Source organism: Rhea americana, unplaced genomic scaffold (genome assembly GCF_003343005.1).
Source record: "Rhea americana isolate MKP2758 unplaced genomic scaffold, rheAme1 scaffold_478, whole genome shotgun sequence".
In the NCBI taxonomy this organism is placed as follows: Eukaryota; Metazoa; Chordata; class Aves; order Rheiformes; family Rheidae; genus Rhea; species Rhea americana.
Genome location: NW_028186621.1, coordinates 172,247 through 192,537, shown reverse-complemented (window position 1 = coordinate 192,537; position 20,291 = coordinate 172,247). Strand labels below are relative to the sequence as shown.

The 20,291-nt window shown below is 42.8% G+C and overlaps 1 protein-coding gene and 1 long non-coding RNA gene across 3 annotated transcripts in view; one reads left to right on the top strand and one right to left on the bottom strand.

Moving 5' to 3' along the window:
- Positions 1 to 2: 2 nt before the first annotated feature.
- Positions 3 to 20,291, top strand: part of DDI2 (DDI proteasomal shuttling factor 2) — a 28,086-nt gene continuing 7,797 nt past the window's right edge. The window contains exons 1-9 of one of the 2 annotated variants that reach the window (XM_085316689.1): positions 3 to 140; positions 6,478 to 6,607; positions 7,680 to 7,910; positions 10,525 to 10,651; positions 12,501 to 12,628; positions 13,235 to 13,363; positions 14,124 to 14,227; positions 14,639 to 14,828; positions 17,129 to 17,338. In XM_085316689.1, the coding sequence (XP_085172815.1) occupies positions 3 to 140; positions 6,478 to 6,607; positions 7,680 to 7,910; positions 10,525 to 10,651; positions 12,501 to 12,628; positions 13,235 to 13,363; positions 14,124 to 14,227; positions 14,639 to 14,828; positions 17,129 to 17,247 (1,296 nt within the window). In that variant the 3' untranslated portion in view covers positions 17,248 to 17,338. Of the gene's footprint in view, positions 141 to 6,477; positions 6,608 to 7,679; positions 7,911 to 10,524; positions 10,652 to 12,500; positions 12,629 to 13,234; positions 13,364 to 14,123; positions 14,228 to 14,638; positions 14,829 to 17,128; positions 17,339 to 20,291 lie in introns of those variants that run through there. The other variant, XM_085316688.1, reaches the window with a different exon arrangement.
- LOC146589207 (uncharacterized) overlaps positions 1,255 to 20,291 on the bottom strand; it is a 30,758-nt gene continuing 11,721 nt past the window's right edge. The window contains exons 2-4 of the long non-coding RNA XR_014897235.1: positions 18,373 to 18,479; positions 2,924 to 2,983; positions 1,255 to 2,066 (exon numbers count right to left, since the gene is read on the bottom strand). This is a non-coding gene — a long non-coding RNA (uncharacterized LOC146589207). The remainder of the gene's footprint in view (positions 2,067 to 2,923; positions 2,984 to 18,372; positions 18,480 to 20,291) is intronic.

Here is a 20,291-nt window from a genome sequence, read left to right as displayed (position 1 = left end):
CCATGCTCCTCACCGTGTTTTGCCTGCGCCGCGACCGCAGCGAGCTCACCTTCTCCCTCCAGGTGGACGCCGACTTCGAGCTGCAGAACTTCCGCGCGCTCTGCGAGCTGGAGTCCGGCATCCCGGCGGCCGAGAGCCAGGTCAGCGCCGCCGCCCGGCACCGGCGGGGGCGGGGGGTGCCGAGCCCGCCATTTCCCCGGGGGCGGGGGGTGCCGTGTGCCCCGTTTCCTGGGAGCCGCTGAGCCCCAGTTCTACTGGGAATGGGGTGGGGGCGAACTCCGTGGCACCACCGGGGTGTGGGGAGTCCCGCCCCGGGGAGGGGGATGCGGTGCCCTCCTCCCCTTAGTGGGATGCGGGGTCCTTGGGGGAGGGCACCCATCCCCTTTTTCCTACTCTCCAGGGTGCCCCCACCACTGCCCCATTTTCCCGGACGGGAGGTGCCCCCCTTTCCTCCGAGGGAGGGTTGTTGCCTCTTTTCCCGGTTGTGGGGAGCCGGGGGTCCCTGTCACCCTGCTGCCGCCTGTGCRACTTCTCCCCTTCCTGCTCCTGCCCCGTGGTGACCTCTCCAACCCCTCCGTGTCCCCTTGGGGCTGGCATGTGCCTCCCCTTTTCCCTGGTGCCTGGGAGGCAGGTGGAGATATGAGGGGCAGGCACATGTCATCTGCCTCAGGCTGTTGTTTTTGGGACTCCTTTTATACCTTGTCTGAGCCTCCAGCTAYCCCCAAGGTACTAACCAGCTATCAGCCTCTCTGCCCTGTTCCGGAGTTTGCTTTTTCTGCTAGCAGAAAGCAAGGTGTTTCCTTCTCGGGAGCCTCCGGCCTTTTCTGTACTGTRAGAAACTTCCACCTTTACTTGCATGCAGAGAAATGGTTCTCTTCGCTTACAGAGCAGCTCTGGAACTGGTCAAAGATGCACCAAGATCCTTTTCTTCCCTTTGGGAGCRGACTTTGGCTCCCCCAACTACTCAGTTTTTTGGCAGTCTTCTCTGGGTAGAAGTTTTTACAACATCTATCCAGTGTGCCACCAGGAAAGACAAAGTCTTTCCCCATGCCAGCTAAAGGTGAAAGTGACAAAAGTGCTGTATTTAGTGAGTCCCTGGAGACTGGGAATTTGATGTGTAAATGGGAAAGATTTTGAAGCAAGAGGAATGGCCCTGCAGCTTTGAAAGTGGAGAGCTTCTCTGGAGCTTTTTGCTGGGAAGGTGGGTCCAACTCTCAGCTGCAGTCTCCTTAGTGCCAAGCAAACAAGGCAGCCTTTTAAGGAAAGAGTTTTAATGTAGCGAGTTCCTGACACTGCCCCAGTCTAGTGGGGAGGCACAGTGAGGCTTTTGCACTTTTTTGGACAGGTGTGAGAGGAGCCAGAGGATGAAATGGCGTGTCTGCATGGTTTCCCCATGGCAAAGATCTCCATCCAGTCCGAACTTAGGGCTTTGTTGTAATGAGCTGCAAAAGGCTTGCCAAAACACAACAACAGACTGCAGCGTGGGTTTGGAGGTAGTTGTTATCTGTCCAGGACAAGTTTACTCACTGTTTGGATTTGGTCCTGGTTTTCTTGTGATTTCTGTCCATGTAGTAGCTGGTGACACATTGTAAGACAGAATGATGTCAGCTCTGTCTCCTCTTGGAGCTCCAGCTGCTAGCTGCTTGATTCACCTGTCAAAGYTCATGAAGTTTTGTGGCTGTTGGTTTTGTTTTATGAGCCCTTTCCAAGTCTCTATTAATACATTTTTTTTTCCAGTCAGATGAATATTAGTCGTTGATGAAAACTGAATTGCTTGCCCCTGCGGCTGATACCTGCTCCTTTGTAGAGCAGATTCTGAACACTTTACCCATGTACCAGCTTCTTCCTTAGGTTGCCTCATGGTTTTGCTTCAACTCCTCTTCAGTGAATCATTTATTTTATATCCCTGGCAACTGGGGTAAGAGGTGCAATCCTCTTCCAGTTCAGAGCCCAAAATGCTTTAGGTGTGGATATTTGTTGAGAATTGGATTGGCGCCTTCATTTCACRCACGCCAGGAGCAGTTGCAGGTGGTAATGACTTGTGTTGGGAGAGCTTGGAGAAGTTCCTGAGGAAGTGGATACTGACAATGTTAATGCAGAATTTTATAATATTTAATCCAGGCCATCAGAAAATGAAATGATTGACTGACTGGTCTCCAAAGTAAGAACAGGAAGTCAAGGGTATGCAGCTTTTGCTCTAGGAAAGCCTCTTGATCTTTCTCTCAGCAGGTAGAAAGAGAATAAATATGTTATAAAGGTTCCTGTCTGCTATGCTACAGCAAGTTCTTGATGTCTGTACTGGACATCTGTACCATGACTCGTGAAGGCACAGAAATTCCCAGTTGCTCCCATCCCCAGGTACAGGGATGGCCTCTACATGGGGGAATGCGTGAGCACTTGTAGCTGGCAGCTTGAACCTCTCAAGATGCTTGGAGCGTAAACACCTTGTTTTTCAGCTCTGTCCCTCTAGCCTCTTGCATCATTGTAACCTGACAGCTCTAAATCTATTTTAGGATAATGAGGGGTCATATACTTTCTTGCTTATTTGTGTGAGTTCTCTTCCTTTTGAGTTTTTGCTCTGCTGCAATTAAACTGCTACAGAGTTTTGTGATTATATTGACTACAGATTGACTTTTCTGTAGCACCTCTGCTTTTTTTCTGTTTACCCATCTCTCATTCATGTGTCTTCTATTTTCTTTTTTTGACCTTTTCTAACCACATTTATTGCTCCTTTACCTACTGTTTCTACCCAATGGGCTTTGTAAAGTGTTTTTATCACCTTCAGTAGAAAGAAACTTATAAAAATAAAGGCTATCAGTGGTGCAGCTTGTTGTGTAGAAGGATTTTGCTTGTTTAAACCATACTCCAAGAATAGGTAACTTGGTTAGGTCCTTGTATTATATTTACCAAACTTTATACTTACTGCAATTTTTTTCTTCAATACCCAAGAAGCACCTTACTTTGAAGGTGTAGTGTTTGGTTCCTGTCAAAAAGAGAAGACACATTTAAAAGTAAGGATCATGCAGGGTGGAATAAAGCACTGTTGCAGGTAACTGCTCACACAGCTGGGCACTTTATGTGGTATCTTATTCTCTGCCCTTCTGTGAAATTAATTCATGGTGCTGCAGTTTGAGGTGAGAACTGAAACACTTGGCAGCAAAGGTGTTGTGTAGAGGTTTAAAAGAGATGGCTGAGGCCACAAGACGCGGGGGATCAGAAGGGGTGGTGTGGGATAACACAAGCAGTGGTGTCTGGTGATAAGGGGAGCTGGAGCTGGGTGGAGTTGGTGAGAGCAGAGAGCGTGAGAAGAGAAGGGGAAATCCATTCAGCTCTCCATTACGYTGGCACTGTGGTTTTCTTAATGCTTCTAGGACGTGTGCGCACGCCTCTTCCTGGAAAGAGGACAGGGAGGATCTCGGCAGAGCTTGCTGCGGGAGCTTTTCTGTGTTCTTGCAGTGCAGTAGTGTATGTGTTTGTTGGGTGGGGGGATGTTGCTTTTTTCTTTGCACAATTTGCATCTCCTAACCTTGGCTGTGCGCTGCCAGGCTGTCTTAGCCAAGGCCAGCTGCCGGCTGAAGGGCTGGGGCTAAAGAGTTTAATTGCAATGTGGTGGAGCCTGTGACCCTCATCTGTAATCTGCCAGGAGAGCTGCACTCACTTCTAGTTCTTGYGTTGCTCAGGATTTATACAACATGCTACTTCAGGAATCATTTATATCCCAGGTTAGAGACAATTTGGAGCCAGAAACTGATTAGAAACTGAACAGGAAGATTTAACTGGTTCTGCATTTGGATTGATTTTATGCCAATCAGCCTCTTGTAAATAGTGARATGTCCCAAACCCCAGCCTTGAGCAAGATCTCTGGTGGGTTACAGCACATGCAAATGAATTGGAAGTGGCCTTCAGAGATGACAAGGACCCTCAAGGTATCTCAACAACACAAGTTGAGGAGGAGGAGGAGGAGGAGGAGCACGTATTATTGTTCAGGGCAAGAGTAATTCTTGGGGATAAGAGACTCACTGAGATACAACTGAAGTGAGACACCACTCCACTAGTGTGGAGTGACAGTTTGGGAGTCTGTCTGTATGCTTGTTAGGGTTGAAGTCTTTGGGGTGTGGGATTTTCTTTTTGTTTTGTTTAGAAGAGGGATATTCCTGCTGTTTGAACTTAATTTTAATGGCAGCCGGTTTCTTGATTGGGATTCCTAGTTCCGTGAAGAGGCTCTACCCTTTGACATTGTGCCAAATCTAATCAGCTTGTCATATCCAGGCAAGAAAGCAGGTGCTGATTACCTCCAGAAAAGCTCACATCTAATATCTGGCTGGCTTACAAGCTTACTTTTTAAAATGTGCTACAAACCAGATAATCAAGGTGCAGCAAAATTAAATTAGCATGTTTTAACAGCAAAGTGGAATGGGTCAAGAGTGTATTAAGCACCCAGCACTCTACATCCATTAGCAGCACAGCTTAATTCATTGTCCAAGGTGTTACAGCAGAATGTTCATAAATCCAATTCCAGCAAGATGACAGAGGTAAAATCCCACTTAAACCGATTAACTTGTGTCTTCCGGAGCATCTGCCTAGAGAAAATGTCATTTAAGATTTGTGCATGCAGCTCAGACTTGTAACAAGCTTGCTTTCTCTGTGGTTACTGGTGTGGCTGAGTAAAACAGAGCAAGGTACACTTAGCAATGTGAGAGGATGCACTGGAACTCCTCCCATCACAAGCTAACCTTAATAATGCCAGTAATGTCTTACAAACCAGTACTCCATCCATATAGAGACTCTATGCCTTGATGTACCTTGAAAGTGGACCTGTTTTGGCTCAGAAAGAGATCCACAATCCAGTCTAGCACAATGCCAGTTGATGCTGTGTGTTTAATGAGAAGGCAGAAATCTCACTTTTGTTTCTAATTGTGTTGGTTTCCCTATAGTTCAGATGATTCTGTTCATTGCTATGACACATGCAAGCTTGTTGTTTTTGTATTGTCTATCTTTTCTTTATTTGAAACTATCACTTATAATGGACTTCTGTTATTAGGATGAATTGGTGGGTTCTCTATGATATTTCTAAGTTGCGGGAGTAAAGCAGTGAGTCTTAACTGCCTTGTGAGGAAGGTGATCACTGTTTGTGTTTTGGATCCTCTCTAGGCCGTAGCTCCTCACGATAGCATCAGGTAGAGTCACAGCCCATCCAAGCAAGTACCGTAAAGGCTTCTCCCACGCTGCTTTGTCCATACATGCTGGTCTCAACCTGCAGCAAACCTGTTGTTCCTGTACTGGCCTTTTCCAGACCAGAGATACAGTCTTGCTGAACTATGTGGTAAATACGAAATTTGATCACATGCCCAAGAGAGGTAGGCTGAGATCTCCAATGCTTTTTGCTTTGGGCTTCTACAAGGAGTAGGAGGCTGTTGCACTCATCTGCCCAGTCCCATTGTGCTTTGATTAAAGGCATAGAAATCTTAATGCTCAACAGATACTGCTTCTGGGATACTCAAGACCTATATTTAGCAGGAGACGCCTTTCTTTTAAAGAGTATCTTTTATTTTTGTGGATTATGTTTYAGCTAAATTGAAATTGTTTTTTGGGGGGACCAGAAGCTCAGAATCTCCCGGTTCATGTATTGGATGAAACACAGTAATCCTCGTGATGATATTCATCTGCAGTAATTGCCTGTTGACATTTCAAGGGAAACAGAAGTAATTTAGGGCATCTGTAGGTATTACAGAACTGATACTAACAGAGATATTCCCAAGATGATTGATTATTTTTATTTCAATACACTTTAACAGTTTAATCTCTGTACCCCTTGTTAAACTTGTTTTTTTTTTGAGCTAGATTGTCATAACAAAATGAAGTTGCTTTGTGTTTTATGGTCATAAGAAATTAATTCCATTTAATGGGCTGATTGCAGAAAGCTTCAGGAGTGGTACCTTGCAGGGTTTGAGTCTGGATGGAGTTACATCACTAAAAACAGAAATTGCTGAGCAAAACGCTGAGTTCCTTGTAAAACTGGTTGTTCTAGGGAGCCAAGTTCTGTGTAAAGGTGGAGATCGTTGATCTGCAGATGATCTAGTCCAATTTCTTCCCTGATCAGCACTACTTCCCTGTCTGCAGTTGACTCCTTAGTCAATAGCTGCTTATTTAGGGGGATACCACTTTGGGAAACAGCCATGACTTGAGCAATTGTAGAGATCTGATTGACTAGAAACATGTGGCAGGTACACTTGATRCAAGGCATTCTTTTCTTTAAAGATCTTGGTCTCTAATTAAGAGATCATCTCTTCTCAAAGTTGCTGAGTTTTGAAAAACTATTATTGGATTTTGTAAGACTAGTTGTGTGGTTGTCCAACAACTTAAGTGTTGAGATCTTTCTTTCTCTGAGGTAGAGCTGCATTGGCCAGGCCTGTCTGAGCCTGACATAAGACTTGCCAATCTGTGTGCTGTTTTTCATTGCATTCTCTCTATGAACAGATTGTCTATGCAGAGCRACCTCTAACTGATAACAACAGATCTTTGGCCTCCTATGGCTTGAAAGATGGGGATGTGGTGATTCTGCGACAGAAAGAGAATGTAGAGCCAAGGCCTCCAATTCATTTTCCAGGTGAGAGGGAATTTATGTCAATTTCTGCTCTTAGACTCCAAAGGCATGAGCGTTTGTCAAATGTGAACTCTGCCTCTTGGTAGTCTCCTCTAATACCTCCCTAGGCAAAACACTTGGGAATGGGGGTGGTTAGGAATGAGGCAGGGGATGTTGTTTTTAAATTTAGTTGGAGGGCTTGCTATTTAATGGGCTTTTCATTCTAAAAAAAAGAATAATGCATTTCACTTTTCTTCTGAGGAAAGGTAGGGAAAGCAATGGAAATAACTTGTTCAGAAAAGCAGCCTTTGTAAAGGCACATGGATTTTCCTAAGACTGCTGATTTCCTTCCCATTCCACATAATGATGCAATAATATGTGCTCCGTGCAGCTCAGGAACATTAAAAGGCTGTTGCAATGTGTGTTTTGCACCTGTATTGCATACCCAGAGAAGCTGGATCTTAACAAACCCAGTTATGCAATGATGCATACAAGCCAGGCTCCTCTAAATCCATAATGTATGAGTGGAGCCCTACTCCTATCTTTGTGTTGCCTTCTGCTGTATTTTCTAGCAAATCCTCATCATAAAAGTGTCCCTTGAAAAGCAGCAGTGACTGCTGGCTGTAGGAAGGGCTTGAGAACAGTAGTTGAGGTYCTAATCCTCCTGCCTTAGCTGGAGGCTTGGTACCTGCAATGCAGGTTTGCAAAAATGTTAGTCTTAACTCTTTAATCTTTTTATCTGAGAGACTCGAAAGTGCCATAGAGACACTGGTTTAGCCTAGTGATCCTTCTATGTGGTATTTCCATTTGTGAAGCTGGAAATAACCAGTCTGTGATTAAGTGCATGGCTGGGAAAAAAAAAGGGGGGGGGGCAGACGGAAGAATAGACCAGTTATTAGGTTAGGAATGCTAGCACATACTTATATAACACGAGTATGTGGCAGTGCGTTAGTAGAGCCTTCTGACATGGATTGCTACTTAAAGACCTGTTCAAATACTGTAGCATTATGCCCAACTCATCCTTTCCATGTTTTTTCTCCAGTGCTTCTTTCAAGCAGAGTTGCAAATATGAACAACTGACCTCTTTTCCCTCAAGGTCTGCCTAGGATAGACTTCAGCAGCATTGCAGTTCCTGGGACATCCACTCAGCAGCGTCGTCCACCAGCACAGCATCTTCGCCCGTCGCCTTCTGATGCATCTTCCTTCCCTCAGGGTTTGGACAATCCAGCATTACTACGGGAAATGTTGCTTGCAAATCCACATGAGCTGTCCCTGCTGAAGGAACGCAATCCGCCTCTAGCAGAGGCGCTCCTGAGCGGAGACCTTGGTAAGTTGTTGGGGGGGGGGGGTTATTTATTTATTTATTTTTTTTATCTGCAGGGGCTGGGTTTAAATCTGTTTGAGCTCCATTCCAATAAAAGGCAGTCGTAAGTGTTTAGCTGGCTGGGCTGTTCACTGCCAATGCACCGATAATGCTGATAAAAGGTACTAGCTGGGAGTACTGAAGGCAGAGTCCCTCTACCCTCAAACGAGAGCAGTTCCAGCCACAGCTCTGCCTGTTTCTCCCACTTGGCTTTTTGAATATYCTCTGTCCCTTGCTACGAAAGATCAAATGCACAAATGCATTGAATTTCTGTGAACAAGAGTGGGTCAGCTTGCTTTTTAGGCTAAGACTCTCTGACTGCGCCGGCTCTCAGTAGAGGTGTTGCACTTGCTCCATCCCAGAATCCACTCAGACTTCCATAGAAAGCAAGATGCTATAAAACCAGCTGCAAACAGCACAAAGGGAGAGCGAGTGTCTGTCCCATTGCTGGATGGCTTGGGGACGAAGTAAATGGTTTCTTTAAGGAGCTTTTCCAAGACAAATACTAGTGCAAACTTGTGACAAGTTAACCTTGAAAGCGTTTATATATTTTTGGGCACATTACATGACACAGTGAAATTATAGTATGGTGTCCTTCACTTTCTGTGCAGGCAAGTAGCTGATCTTGGTGCCTTGTTCCTCATCTGATGAAACTTTGATAGTGTTCTTTTTAGAATGAAAACTGAGTGGTTTCAGTCATGAAAAGATGTGTTTGTCAACTTTTGGAAGGGATTCAGTTAGGAAATAAATCTGCTGAGTCTTGGGAAATGAAGGAAGAGGAGGAGTTTGTAGTGGGAGACCTTTCTCTCCTTTTTTTTTCCCCCCACTTTTGAAGTTACATCCTAATGATTTCTCCCTTAGTTAAAGGAAGCTAGAAGGGACTTTGCATGGATGTGGTTGGTCTGTTGCTTTTTTTATTATTATTATTCTCTGACTTGAGCTCGTACCTATAGAGTTAAATGTCTTTTGCTCTCTAATGCTTCTTCACACCTCTGGAGTGCTGTGTCTGTAGTGCGGAAGAGATGTTCTTCCCTTCACCTTGAGAAGAATGTGCTGGTGTTGGCACAGGAAATAAGAGGTTAAGCCCAAGATACCCAGAACTGGCTTGTCTGCTAATCTTTATTGCGTGTTATGCATGTTAAACTTTGATTCAGGTGTGCATTTTTTTAGTCTCAGATTGCTGCAGTGGAATGTTAGGAGAAAGCAGTTTTATCTGGCTGAGGTGTCATTGCTTTGTAGTGTTACTATTGGTATTTGGGCACAAATCCAGGTCCACTCTTGCTCTAATATCTAAATATATGCATAGATACTTGCCATATGATTGTGCTGCATACCTTGCAAGCACATTAGAAGCTACCTGCTATACAGAAACCTAATTAAAAAAAAATCAAAATACACGCAATGCTGCCTTGAGCACATAACAAATTTTGAGTCTGAAAGCTACTTTGTGGGAACTGCATTACTCGATGCAAAAGCTCAGCCTCTTRTGTTTACAGAACTTAATTTATAGTCAAATGTTTCTGTGAATGTGTGTGATCACRTTCAAGCAGTAAAAAATAGCCATAGGTCTCCTGAAAAAGAGGATCTAAAAAGCTGTGTCCTTAGAAAGTGTAGCCAGACTTCCTGAAGCAAGTGTCCTTGCTAGCTTCTCTTGTTTACAGTGGTAGGCATTCAGGTTTAGGGGTTGTAGTATCTGTGTCTTGGCTGATGCTGTTGGGTTTAAAGTAAGTTTTGTTGTTCATCTTATGTCTAATAATGTTGGTTCTACTCTTTGCTGAATCTACAGGCGGTTATTTTGCAGGGGTTGCTGAGTGTAAAATGTGATGTATTTTTGCCATCAGTTCTTGTAGATGGGCCATTTTACTGAGAGTTAAGAAATTTCAATTCTGTCGATGACTGTGCTGCTGACACCGTTAACCAAGATACCTTTGCTCCTTCATAAAGGGATATAATGATTGCTGCATTTGCAAAATGCTTTGGTATCAGCAAATGAGAAAACGCAAAGTATTACTGTTACTATGCCTGTTGTTTTTCTCCTCAGTGAAAAAGGTGGTCAGAAGACTTTTCAAAATACTCGTGTACAATTCAAACTAGAAGCTTGTGTTCAAATTTTACATTCCAAATTTCTGCTGTGCATATAATTTATCTGCTGTTTTTGCAGATGTTCTTTCCAAGTATTGTGGAGGCAATTCGTGCCTGCAGTAGAATGACGAATTGCAGTTTTAATAGCAACTCTTCGTAAATACTGTCTTCTTGATGCTTTCAAATTTTCTTTCATACAAAAAAGCRTACATGTGAGGAAATTCACTGACTGCAGTGACAACATTGCTGTGTTTGGGTATCAGGCACAAGGATAAATCATTCCATCCAGTTGTTTTTCCTCTTAGCAGGTTCCCAAGTTTGTGACCAGTCCTTTGAGGTCCATCCATACTGTCTTCAGATGAAGCCTTTTGTGATTGTGCTACTTGTTCTACTAAATGCATGCTGGCATTAAAAAAAAAAAACTCGCTGTGCCAGAAGTTGATTTGTAAGAGTAACTTCCAGTAAAAAGCATTTCCGTATCTCTTTGTTACTGCAGAGAAGTTCACCARGGTGTTGGTGGAGCAACAGCAGGACCGAGCCCGGCGGGAGCAAGAGAGGATTCGACTCTATTCAGCTGACCCTTTTGATCTTGAGGCACAGGCGAAGATAGAAGAAGACATAAGGTAGCAAGCCCAAGTCACACAGGCTCTGGAGGTCTTCTGGGAATTCGTTTCACAGGGTGCTTTGATCCAGCCTGGTGCTTTTTCCTTGGAGGACACACRGAATGCATTTAGATAGTAGATCCTGCCTTAAGACAGAAATTTGCTTGTGGGGAGATGTTCTGAGCTACCTTTGCCTGTGGAAAGTTTGGGAACTGGGGACCTATAGGCACACCCCATCCTTGTAGATAAATCCAGCTGAGCACAGCGCTTGAGCTGTAGCACCACTGCCTGTGAGAGTCAGCCTCAAAGCTGTCTAAACTAGGTGACACTGAAATCAATGAAGAGAACTGATGGAAAGCTCTTAGCAAAGATCTTGAGAGATAGTGTTTAGGTGCCTTGGACATCTCTTAAAGCTGGCAGCTGGACCCTTGCTGGTCTCTAACCTGAGTTCTCTGCCCCAAAATGTGATATCCTTTCTCCCAGCTGCCTTCAGGATTTGGTATCCCTCATTGTTAACTGTTTTGGGTTTTATTTGTTATCTCTGGCTAATTCCAGACTCTGAACCTCACTGCTGTCAAAAGAGTCATTCTATAGAACTGATGTTCTGCTCATCAACATTTGCTTCCCCTTTCTGTCTTCTGAATGTAATTGCATTGGGCCAAGCCTTGATTTCTTAAATTGACTGATAAATCCTGAGTCAGAACATGGCTGGTGTTTTTTCTGATATAAAAATGCCTGTCATAATATACAGGCTTATAGCTGGTCATGACCAAAATTCATTTGTGATAAGAAAGCAAGTTCTTGCATTATGACTGGCAAGGTGTTGCTACAGGATAAATGCTTAGCGTTTATCCATTATATTTTTCTGCATTGCTATTCAGAGATAGCAAAGCATTGTTCTGAGGTGCAGGAGCAATTTCCTTGCTCCATAGATGAAGGCGAATTGGGAGGGATGAAAATAATGTGCCCAAGGTTGTGCAGCTGTTAGAGGACAGTTTGGGTATCTAACAGTCCCCAAATTTCATACTCTACCTTATTTTTTCTGATCACTTGACATGCCTTCCCTAACTAGATGCTGTCTGCCTGAAACCTACTGCAAGCATCGTATTTTTCAAGCTGTGTTTCTCTCCTTTAAGTGTATTTTAGGTGGAAGGAATGTCAAGCAAGGAGGGAAATAGAGGGTAATGGTTTTAACAAGAAGGCTGAAACTGAAGATTCACCACTGTAGTATACCTTACTTAAACTGTAACAGGGTTCTTGAGTGTTTCTTCTGGAGACTTGAATTTGCAGCAAGGACTTGATCATGGTGGTGTTCTCTGCAGATTTGCTAATCTCCTTCCATTCCCATGCTTGCAAAAGGCAAGATACCAGCGAAATGTTGGAAGATTTTAATGTTCAGCTGCTGTGTGGGATTCCGGTGTTGTAGCTACTGGCAACATCTTCATCATGTGCACTCTGTGCTTTATTTTAGAGTGACTAATAAATATGCAGTTTTTCACCCACAAGTTCTAGTTAATTCTGTGATGACAGGGATGTGTTGCAAGCAGAAGTTTGTGAGGTGCAGGTGTCTCAGGTGCTAAATGCTGTAGCATGAGTTACACAAGATTTTGGAAGGAATGGTCTTYGTTCCTCCTGGGAAGTAACTTGGTATCTCTGGCTTCAGACAAGATCATTGCTAGCAGTTCCTCTGTTAAGGCTCTGTTTAGCTAATGACGTAGTCTTTGTGGGTTAAACAAGCTGTTTGTAACTCGCTAAACTGTAGCGGGTGGGATTACCAGATCTGTTTGCAAGTCAGAAGGATGCTAACAAAATTACTGGTTTTGCTGAAAGAAGGTCTGATCTTTTTCATTTATTTTCCACTTAAATTTAGGCAACAGAATATTGAAGAAAATATGACAATAGCAATGGAAGAGGCGCCTGAGAGTTTTGGCCAGGTGGTAATGCTGTATATTAACTGCAAAGTCAATGGACATCCAGTAAAAGCCTTTGTTGACTCAGGTGAATTTCCAACATTTTAATCTCTTGCTCCATACCTTCCTTTAGCTTATTGATGGAGACAGTAAACACTCCAGAGGTTTTCCCTGAAATATTCACTTTCCATAGTGAAGCATGATGTTAAAAGATTTTTTTTTCATCTAATTAAAATTTGAGAGCACTCGGTGGTGTGTAAGGCAAACATAGCAAACTGTTGAGATACTTTGGGAAGCACTGCGAATGAGTGATTGAATACCTGGGATCAAGGCTTTGGTGGGAATTTCTAGTAACTGATAGTTGCAGTGCTAGAAAGGTCACTTCCAAAAGTGTGCCTGTGTGCCTTACTTCAATTTTCAGGTGAGAGGAATTTTGCTTGCCTTTAATGCTGTACTTCCCATCCAGACCTTTAAAGAGAAAGTACTCAGGGTTATTTCAGCTTGATAGCAGTATGTACTGTCTGTGCTTATCTCTGGGTATACACACAGAGTAAATTAAAAGCAGGGGGATTTCCCTGATGCAGGTTGTACAGCTTTCTGGCTGCTGAATGCAGGATTTTTTTGTCCCTTTCAGGATAGAATTTTAATTTGGGATGACCCATCAGGATTTAACTCTTAATTCCATTGCTGGTAGGTGCCCAGATGACCATTATGAGCCAATCTTGTGCTGAAAGGTGCAACATAATGAGGCTGGTAGATCGGCGGTGGGCTGGCATTGCTAAAGGTGTAGGGACACAGAAAATCATTGGCAGAGTGCATTTAGGTAAGTACAGGCATTCTTTTTCTTTGGGCAGCTTTAGTGGCAGTCTGACTGCATCTAATTTAATGCTGTAAATGTTAGAAGYTCCCACTGAGTAAAATAAAAGTGCATCAGCAATATGTTCATTTGACTTGGACACAATAATCTGGCTTCTGTCCTGTTTAGTGGTTTTCCTAGTGGAATTATCTTAATGCTTTAGTTGAGGGAGGTTTTCAGCTACTGTAGACAGATGTTTACTCTATGCGAAAGTGGAGTTAAGGTGAAATAGCAGGATCTTTCCTATTTGGTGTGTGACTGCTCAGCAGTATGTGTTGCTCAGGAAGAGTTCCAGTACAGATGAGTGTTTCATATTCCTCTGGGAGGAGAATGCTGTCTGTGTTCTTATGCAGGTTTTCTGGATGACAGAAGATTGTCCTTATTGTCTGAAAAATGAATTCTCTTCACTGTTATTACTGCTTAGAGTTGTGCTCTACTGAGCTGTACCACTACTTTGGCTCTAGCTCAGAGGGTTAGATAAGCATTACTGAAGGCTGTACAGCAGGTCAGCTTTTAAAATAATTAACTATCTGAGACCAACACATGCCTCAGTTGTTGGGGCTTGCACAGAGCTCAACTTCCTGAGACCAAAGCAGCACATCGGAGCTCTGGTTTCAGATTTACTCAGCAGGCTTGTGCAGGGTTTTCCCAGAGGATCAAAGAACAGAAGGTAGAGCCCCTATGCTGTTAGCTTGTGAGGTAGTAACTTATCTTCCTTGCATTCCAGCTCAGGTTCAGATTGAAGGGGATTTCCTGGCATGTTCCTTCTCAATCCTTGAAGAGCAGCCCATGGACATGCTTCTGGGACTGGATATGCTTAAGAGGCATCAGGTAACGCAAGCTGTTTTGAAGCAGTTACTGACTCTTCCATGTCAATCACTAAATGTGACACATGCTATTCCTGTGAATTTCATAAGATTTTTCTGGAGAGTGATAATAGTGGATTATCTTCCAACCAGTTGTGGAAGAAGTACTTATGTGACAAACATCATGGCTATCTGTATGGTGTCTGGCTGCTCCCGTAATTTTCACTCTGAACAGAGATGCTCAGAGCTTTGAGACAGAATGATTTGTTACAAATGAAGGGGCCCTTGCTTTATAGCTGAAGCTCTCAGCCCACCTTTGTTTAGTATCTGCGAGCTGTTTCTATTGGAAATTGTTTAACCTGTCTGGTTTTTCCTTTTTCTCCTGGAATCACRTGGTTCTTATGTGGGCCATGATTATCTTGATGTTCTCTCACAGTGTTCCATTGATCTCAAGAAGAACGTACTGGTGATTGGCACAACTGGCTCTCAGACAACTTTCCTCCCGGAGGGGGAGCTCCCAGAGTGCGCAAGGCTGGCTTATGGGGCAGGGCGGGAGGATGTGCGACCAGAGGAGATTGCTGACCAAGAACTGGCAGAAGCAATACAGAAGTCCGTAGAGGAAGCAGGTACCACAAGGAGGCCAACTGGAATATTAGGTGCCATAGTTTTCTTGCTACGTATCAGGATGTCAGTCGGCAGTCACTGCGAGGCCCCTTCTTCCTCTTCTCAGCTCCTAGCAGACGTAATCTAATGCAGTGTCAGTGAGTAAATAGTGGAGAGGAAAGTGCTTTCTTGCTCATGGCCTCTAATTGCACATCTGTCTTGCAATACAGCAACAGCAGTCAGCATGAAGGCATTTGGGGGTGCTTGCTGTTTAATTTGTGCTCTCTGCAACTTCCTACCAGCTCTGGTCTCTTGGTCTTTGAAGATGTGGAGAAAAATGATTGTCTCTGGCACCCATTCGCCTGGTTCAAATTGTAGTGCCTAGCCAGGGAGATGAGTCAGGTGGTATTTTAGTCATCATGTAAGTACAACATTGTGGCAACTTCTGTGAACCCTGTTCTTAGCAGCTACAGCATATAAAAACACAGGAACAGTAAGTAGAAATCCCTGGTGGATGAGCAAATACCCATTTCAGTAACTATTTCGGTTTTACATGTGCRGTGGTCTGAAAGCACACCTGTAGCCAGTTGCTGTCCCTCTGCTGAGGAGCTGTAATTTTGTAAAATGTGTTCACTTGCAGTTTATGCTTGCCTATTTGCTCTGGGATGATGTAAGTTCATGAGAATTTTTCAAAATGGTTTCAGCATTTTTTTTTTCCCTCTAAGAAATGTGCTTGTGCCCCTGGAAGATAAATTGCTGCTTTTACTGAAGATTACTTTTGCTCTAAATAGCTTATTTCCTATTCATTCAGAAGAGGCAGCTGAATTCACATCCTAATGTACGCCATCAGCTGTGTAAAGGCGCTCTACAAAGAATTTTCACTCTCCTTTCTTACAGTTTTGYACCCTGTGACTCTAGAAGCCTTTGGCTACATAGCTGAATTTCATTGAATGGAGATGCCAAAATAACTGAAAGCTGAGCTATTAGCCAAACTGAAACATGGATTTTCTTTTTAATTCCTCTTTAACTTCAGCATATACTTCTGACTGAAGTAGATTTTCACTTTTGTATTTTCCACTCTTTCAGTGGAATGGTGAATAACTCAAGAAATGCATTCCTTAGGCCATCTTCAAAACTGATAGAAGGGTATCAGTGCATGTGTTTTAAAAGGAAGAAGACTTYAGAGTTTTTCTCCTAGCTTTTCCTTTGAAAGCATGCAATAAGATGCCCTTTCCCCCTGCAAACCCAAAAGCTTTTGCTGGGTTGTGTTTAAGCTGAGGGATTTTGATTTCTTAATTATTTTATTGCTGTCTTTTAAGACTAGTGAAAACATTTGTTCATAATTTAGAGTTGAAGTGTGATGTTCAGATCTGCTTTTATAATGCACTAAAGTTTTTCTTTAACACTTCCTATCTGTCCCAGTTGCTGTTTAATATCCAAAGAGTAAGCAGCAACTTACTTGCAAATAACTGAGTTTAGTTAGGTTAAGCAGAACTCAGGACTGTGTCTATTTGTCCCTTTGACCTGTTTACCTTCTACTGCAGAAGAAGGCCTGCCGTTAATGAATCAGTTCAGTGAATCAATACATGTTTGACTTGAAGCCAAATTTGAATGCTCGTTAACTCAAGTTGGAGCAAATAAAGAAATGCAAAGTGTAAAACAGATTTAACCTTGCTGCTGTCAGATTTTGATATAGCTAAGGGTCAGACTTGGTTGCTTGAGCTAGTCTCTCTCCACGCAACCTGGAAGAGAAAATGTAGAGATATAAATGTATAAATACTAGTTTTTCTATCATTAAAATTTGAGCCTGATGCAGCCAAGGTTGATTTTTTGCAGTTTCTCGCCATCTAAGATTATACTTGGCAGATGCCATGGTTGGATTTGGTTGTTTTCTGAAAAGGTCAAATAAAAAGCAAAACCTCTCAGTCTGAAAAATGTGAGTCTTTACCATTAAAGCATTTGAACAATGCTTTAAAATGAAAAAGTGCCTAAAATGACTGAAATCAAAGCTGCTTATGTACCAGTTCAATTTGAAAGGCCATGTGGCTTTTAAGGCTAATCAGCAGTCTACTATTTCCCATTGATACTGAGCCCCAAAGGAATGTGAAAGATTTCAGTCTTGGAACAGAAAAAGCATTTTTGTGTTTTCACCTAGTGCTTACAGAATGCTAATAAACAAAATGAAGGTAGGTCTTGTTTAGACTGACTATATGCAAGTCTTAAACATATCACAAGCCTCTGGCTCACAGGCAATTGTTAGCTGTATCTCGAGATGTCAGAGTATTAACATGTATGCCCTCTTCCTCTCTTCCAAAACTATTAGCTGCTGCTAGATGGTACCAAGAAAACCAAGTCAAAGAACAGGAAACTGGAGAGGCAGAGAGTGGAGATAGTGCAGCACCAAGAGACTCGGCTCCCCACAAGGCCTGTGTTCTTTTATAACAGCTTGAATTTTTGCTGCCTTCTGGTAGATGGTACAACAGAAATCACCTGTGTACATCAATAGGCTATTAAAGTTCTCATTTTGAATGCACCTGGATTACTCTTGAGCCTTATTCAATCCACTGAAGCCCACTTTAGCAAGTCTTAYGGTTTTTGTCAGCTGACCTGGTGTTCTGATGCCTATGAAAAAGCAGCTGTTGTGGAGGAGTCCTGGTATGTTTTCTGTGTACAGCCAGAGCAGTTTGCCCATACTGTGATCTACTAGATCCTCCAYGTTTGCTTCACTTCCATGCGAGAGCTTGCTCTTTTTTGCCAATATGCAATGTGTTGTTCTCTCCTCCCTCCAAAAAATTGGTAACAGCTCAGTGACTGTGGAGAACTTAGAAAACTGACATAAAACCACAGCTCGTGTGGCAGGAAGTATTCCTAAGTAGCTTACTGCATATACCAGTTTTTATTCAGAAAGCCTTGGTAAGAAGGGCACTGCAGCATATTTGCAACTCAGATTTTTCCTAGTATAAGCAGGAATTTATCCCTGCTGGTGCACTTTGTGGAGAAGAGTTTGTTTCCAGTATTAGCTGGATTGATTTCCTTGATGGGGCTAGGATTCAGCTCCTGTAAATACCCTGTGAGAAGGATGACAGTGAGTCTCAGAAGGATCATGCTGAGGAGCGCTTGGCAGAACATCAGCTACTTCTGCTGTCTAAGTGACATTAGGATTCCCTGATGTATTTGACTGATTGGACTCTTATTACAGAGCCACTGAATCAAAGGACAGGTCTGCTTCCTCTCTAAAGGAAGAGTAGCAGAGAGCACGAACATAATACTACCATGCAGAAAGAGGAAAGATTCCTCCTGTTTTCATTTGTATCCTGTGTCAGAAGCCTCTTTGCCACCCTTATGAAAAATGAGCAGTCTGGAAATCTGCAGGATAATTCTGGCTTTTTAATACCTCAATTCTGTCAAGTTGTTATAGTTGCATTAAAACCAGATGTGCAGCCAGTAGAATGGGTGATTTTGTGCATTTGCTGCTGTATTTTATACCAGAATGTATCTGTCAGAGGTGCTGTACTGCAGTGTGTAATGCACCATCTTTATCTAATGGAGAATAAAAGAAACRAATACCTGAGGCGAAAAAGGCAGGTTCCTTCAGCGATATCGAACATGGACAGATGCTAGCTGCATGTATGAGCACAGTTAGTCAGCTGTTCCCTGTAACAGACTYGCTGAATCTGTAAAAGGAGGAAGACTTAAGGTAAAACAATCCTATATTTTTAAGACCATTGAGTTGGGAGGCCTATGGGAATGGAGAGGAAATCAGTGAAACAAATCCCACAGGGCATAATGTGCATAGCTGTTTATGTATCTAACATTTAGTCAAAGTAAATTCTAGGATACTTTAACTGAAGAACATGTGCTATTGCTGCAAAAGCTATACTAGTGATTTAATGAAAGCATGAGACCTGATGTATTTGCACAGACTGTTAACAAGAGAAGTTCACTTATTTAATTTTTCCTAATAACCAGTGTTTGGTGSTACTGACAAAGATCTGTAATTCATCTAATCTGCATGTGGAGAAGGAGACTGAGTTGGGTTTGACTTCTGGCTGTCTCTTCACTTGCTTTGCTCTTCTCAGTCTTGGGCAGCAATTCTTTTTTGGAATGTCTCTGATACCTTTCACCCCAGGATCTTTTTCCTTCCCTTTTTCAGCAAACTGCAGTCTGCTTGTTCTCTTGCATACAGTGGCACAGGATAAGGCAGTAGCTGCTGTCAGCAGAACTGGGGAGCTGCAATGCCACCTTAGATCTCATTTCCTGGCAATGTGGCTCCTRTGTCTTCTGCAGTATGAAGAACTAGTAGGCTGTTAGACACATGCCTTTTGCCGCATATATTTCATCAAGCATGTAGTATCACACACGGACCACTTGGCAAGTGTAGATAGTACAGAACAGCCTTTAAGTTGTTCTACAGAGATTTTTTTTGACTTGATGTATTGGAATTTCCCAGACCCAACAGTGGCAAGCAGAACATTTTTTGGAAGAAGTGAATTGCAAGAGCTCCTGCTGTCCAGTGCACTATCTTCATGGACAGTTGTGGGGGGAAGCTGAGAAAATTGCAGGACTATAACCATGCATGTTGTGTGCTTTGAACGCTAATGCAAGTTTGGTGTGTTTGTTTCCTAATCCAAACAGAACGTCAGAAGCCTTGATGCATGTAGTGTGTGTTTACTGCAGCTGGAGTGGGCCACAGACCAGGTATTTATAGCCATCAGTTTATAAGCTTTCACTACTGCATCCACGCTACGAACAGGAGGGCTGTCCTTGCTTTAAACCATACTAGGGAGAAACCCACATGGTGTGAAATAATCAACTCCTTCACTTAAGAGTGCAGAAGAAGGTTATGCCTTCCTTGGCCAAAGGCAACAAACTTGTGTGATTTTCTTACAAAATTTGGAGCCTTTTGCCTATAGAAAGGGGAAATTTAGAGCTCTAAACTTTTCTGTGCTCTCCTAGTAACACTCACTTATCTAAAAGTGCCTCAACCTGAACTTGTGTTGACTGGAGACAGCAAATTCCTTAAAATTGCTTAGCGATTCAGGGGAGTCRGACAAAAAAATGGACCAGCATGAGAACCTGCTGATAACTGTATGTCCTAATACAAGACTAAAGCAGATCTGGTGAACTGAAATGTCACTGGGCTGATGTATGTGAATTATTTCTTTGGAACAATGTACCAGTTAACGCAACATGGGTATGTCACAAATCATGCCCCCCTCCATGTCATGAGTTATTTGAGCTTTTATGTGACAAGCAAATGTAAAGACTTTAAAAGGTAGGTAAATAAATCATGATAGTGGACTTCTTAATAGCTTTAACTGAACAGATGCAGCTCAATCTTTAATGGCTACATGTGCATGTAACTAACCAGTTACTTTAGGGAAAAATATTAGTTAAGCATCTGCATTAGATCTGTTGTGCATAGCTATCTGATCTGAAGTGAATCTAAGTCTTAATGCCTCTAATTCCTATACTTTGAAAATCTT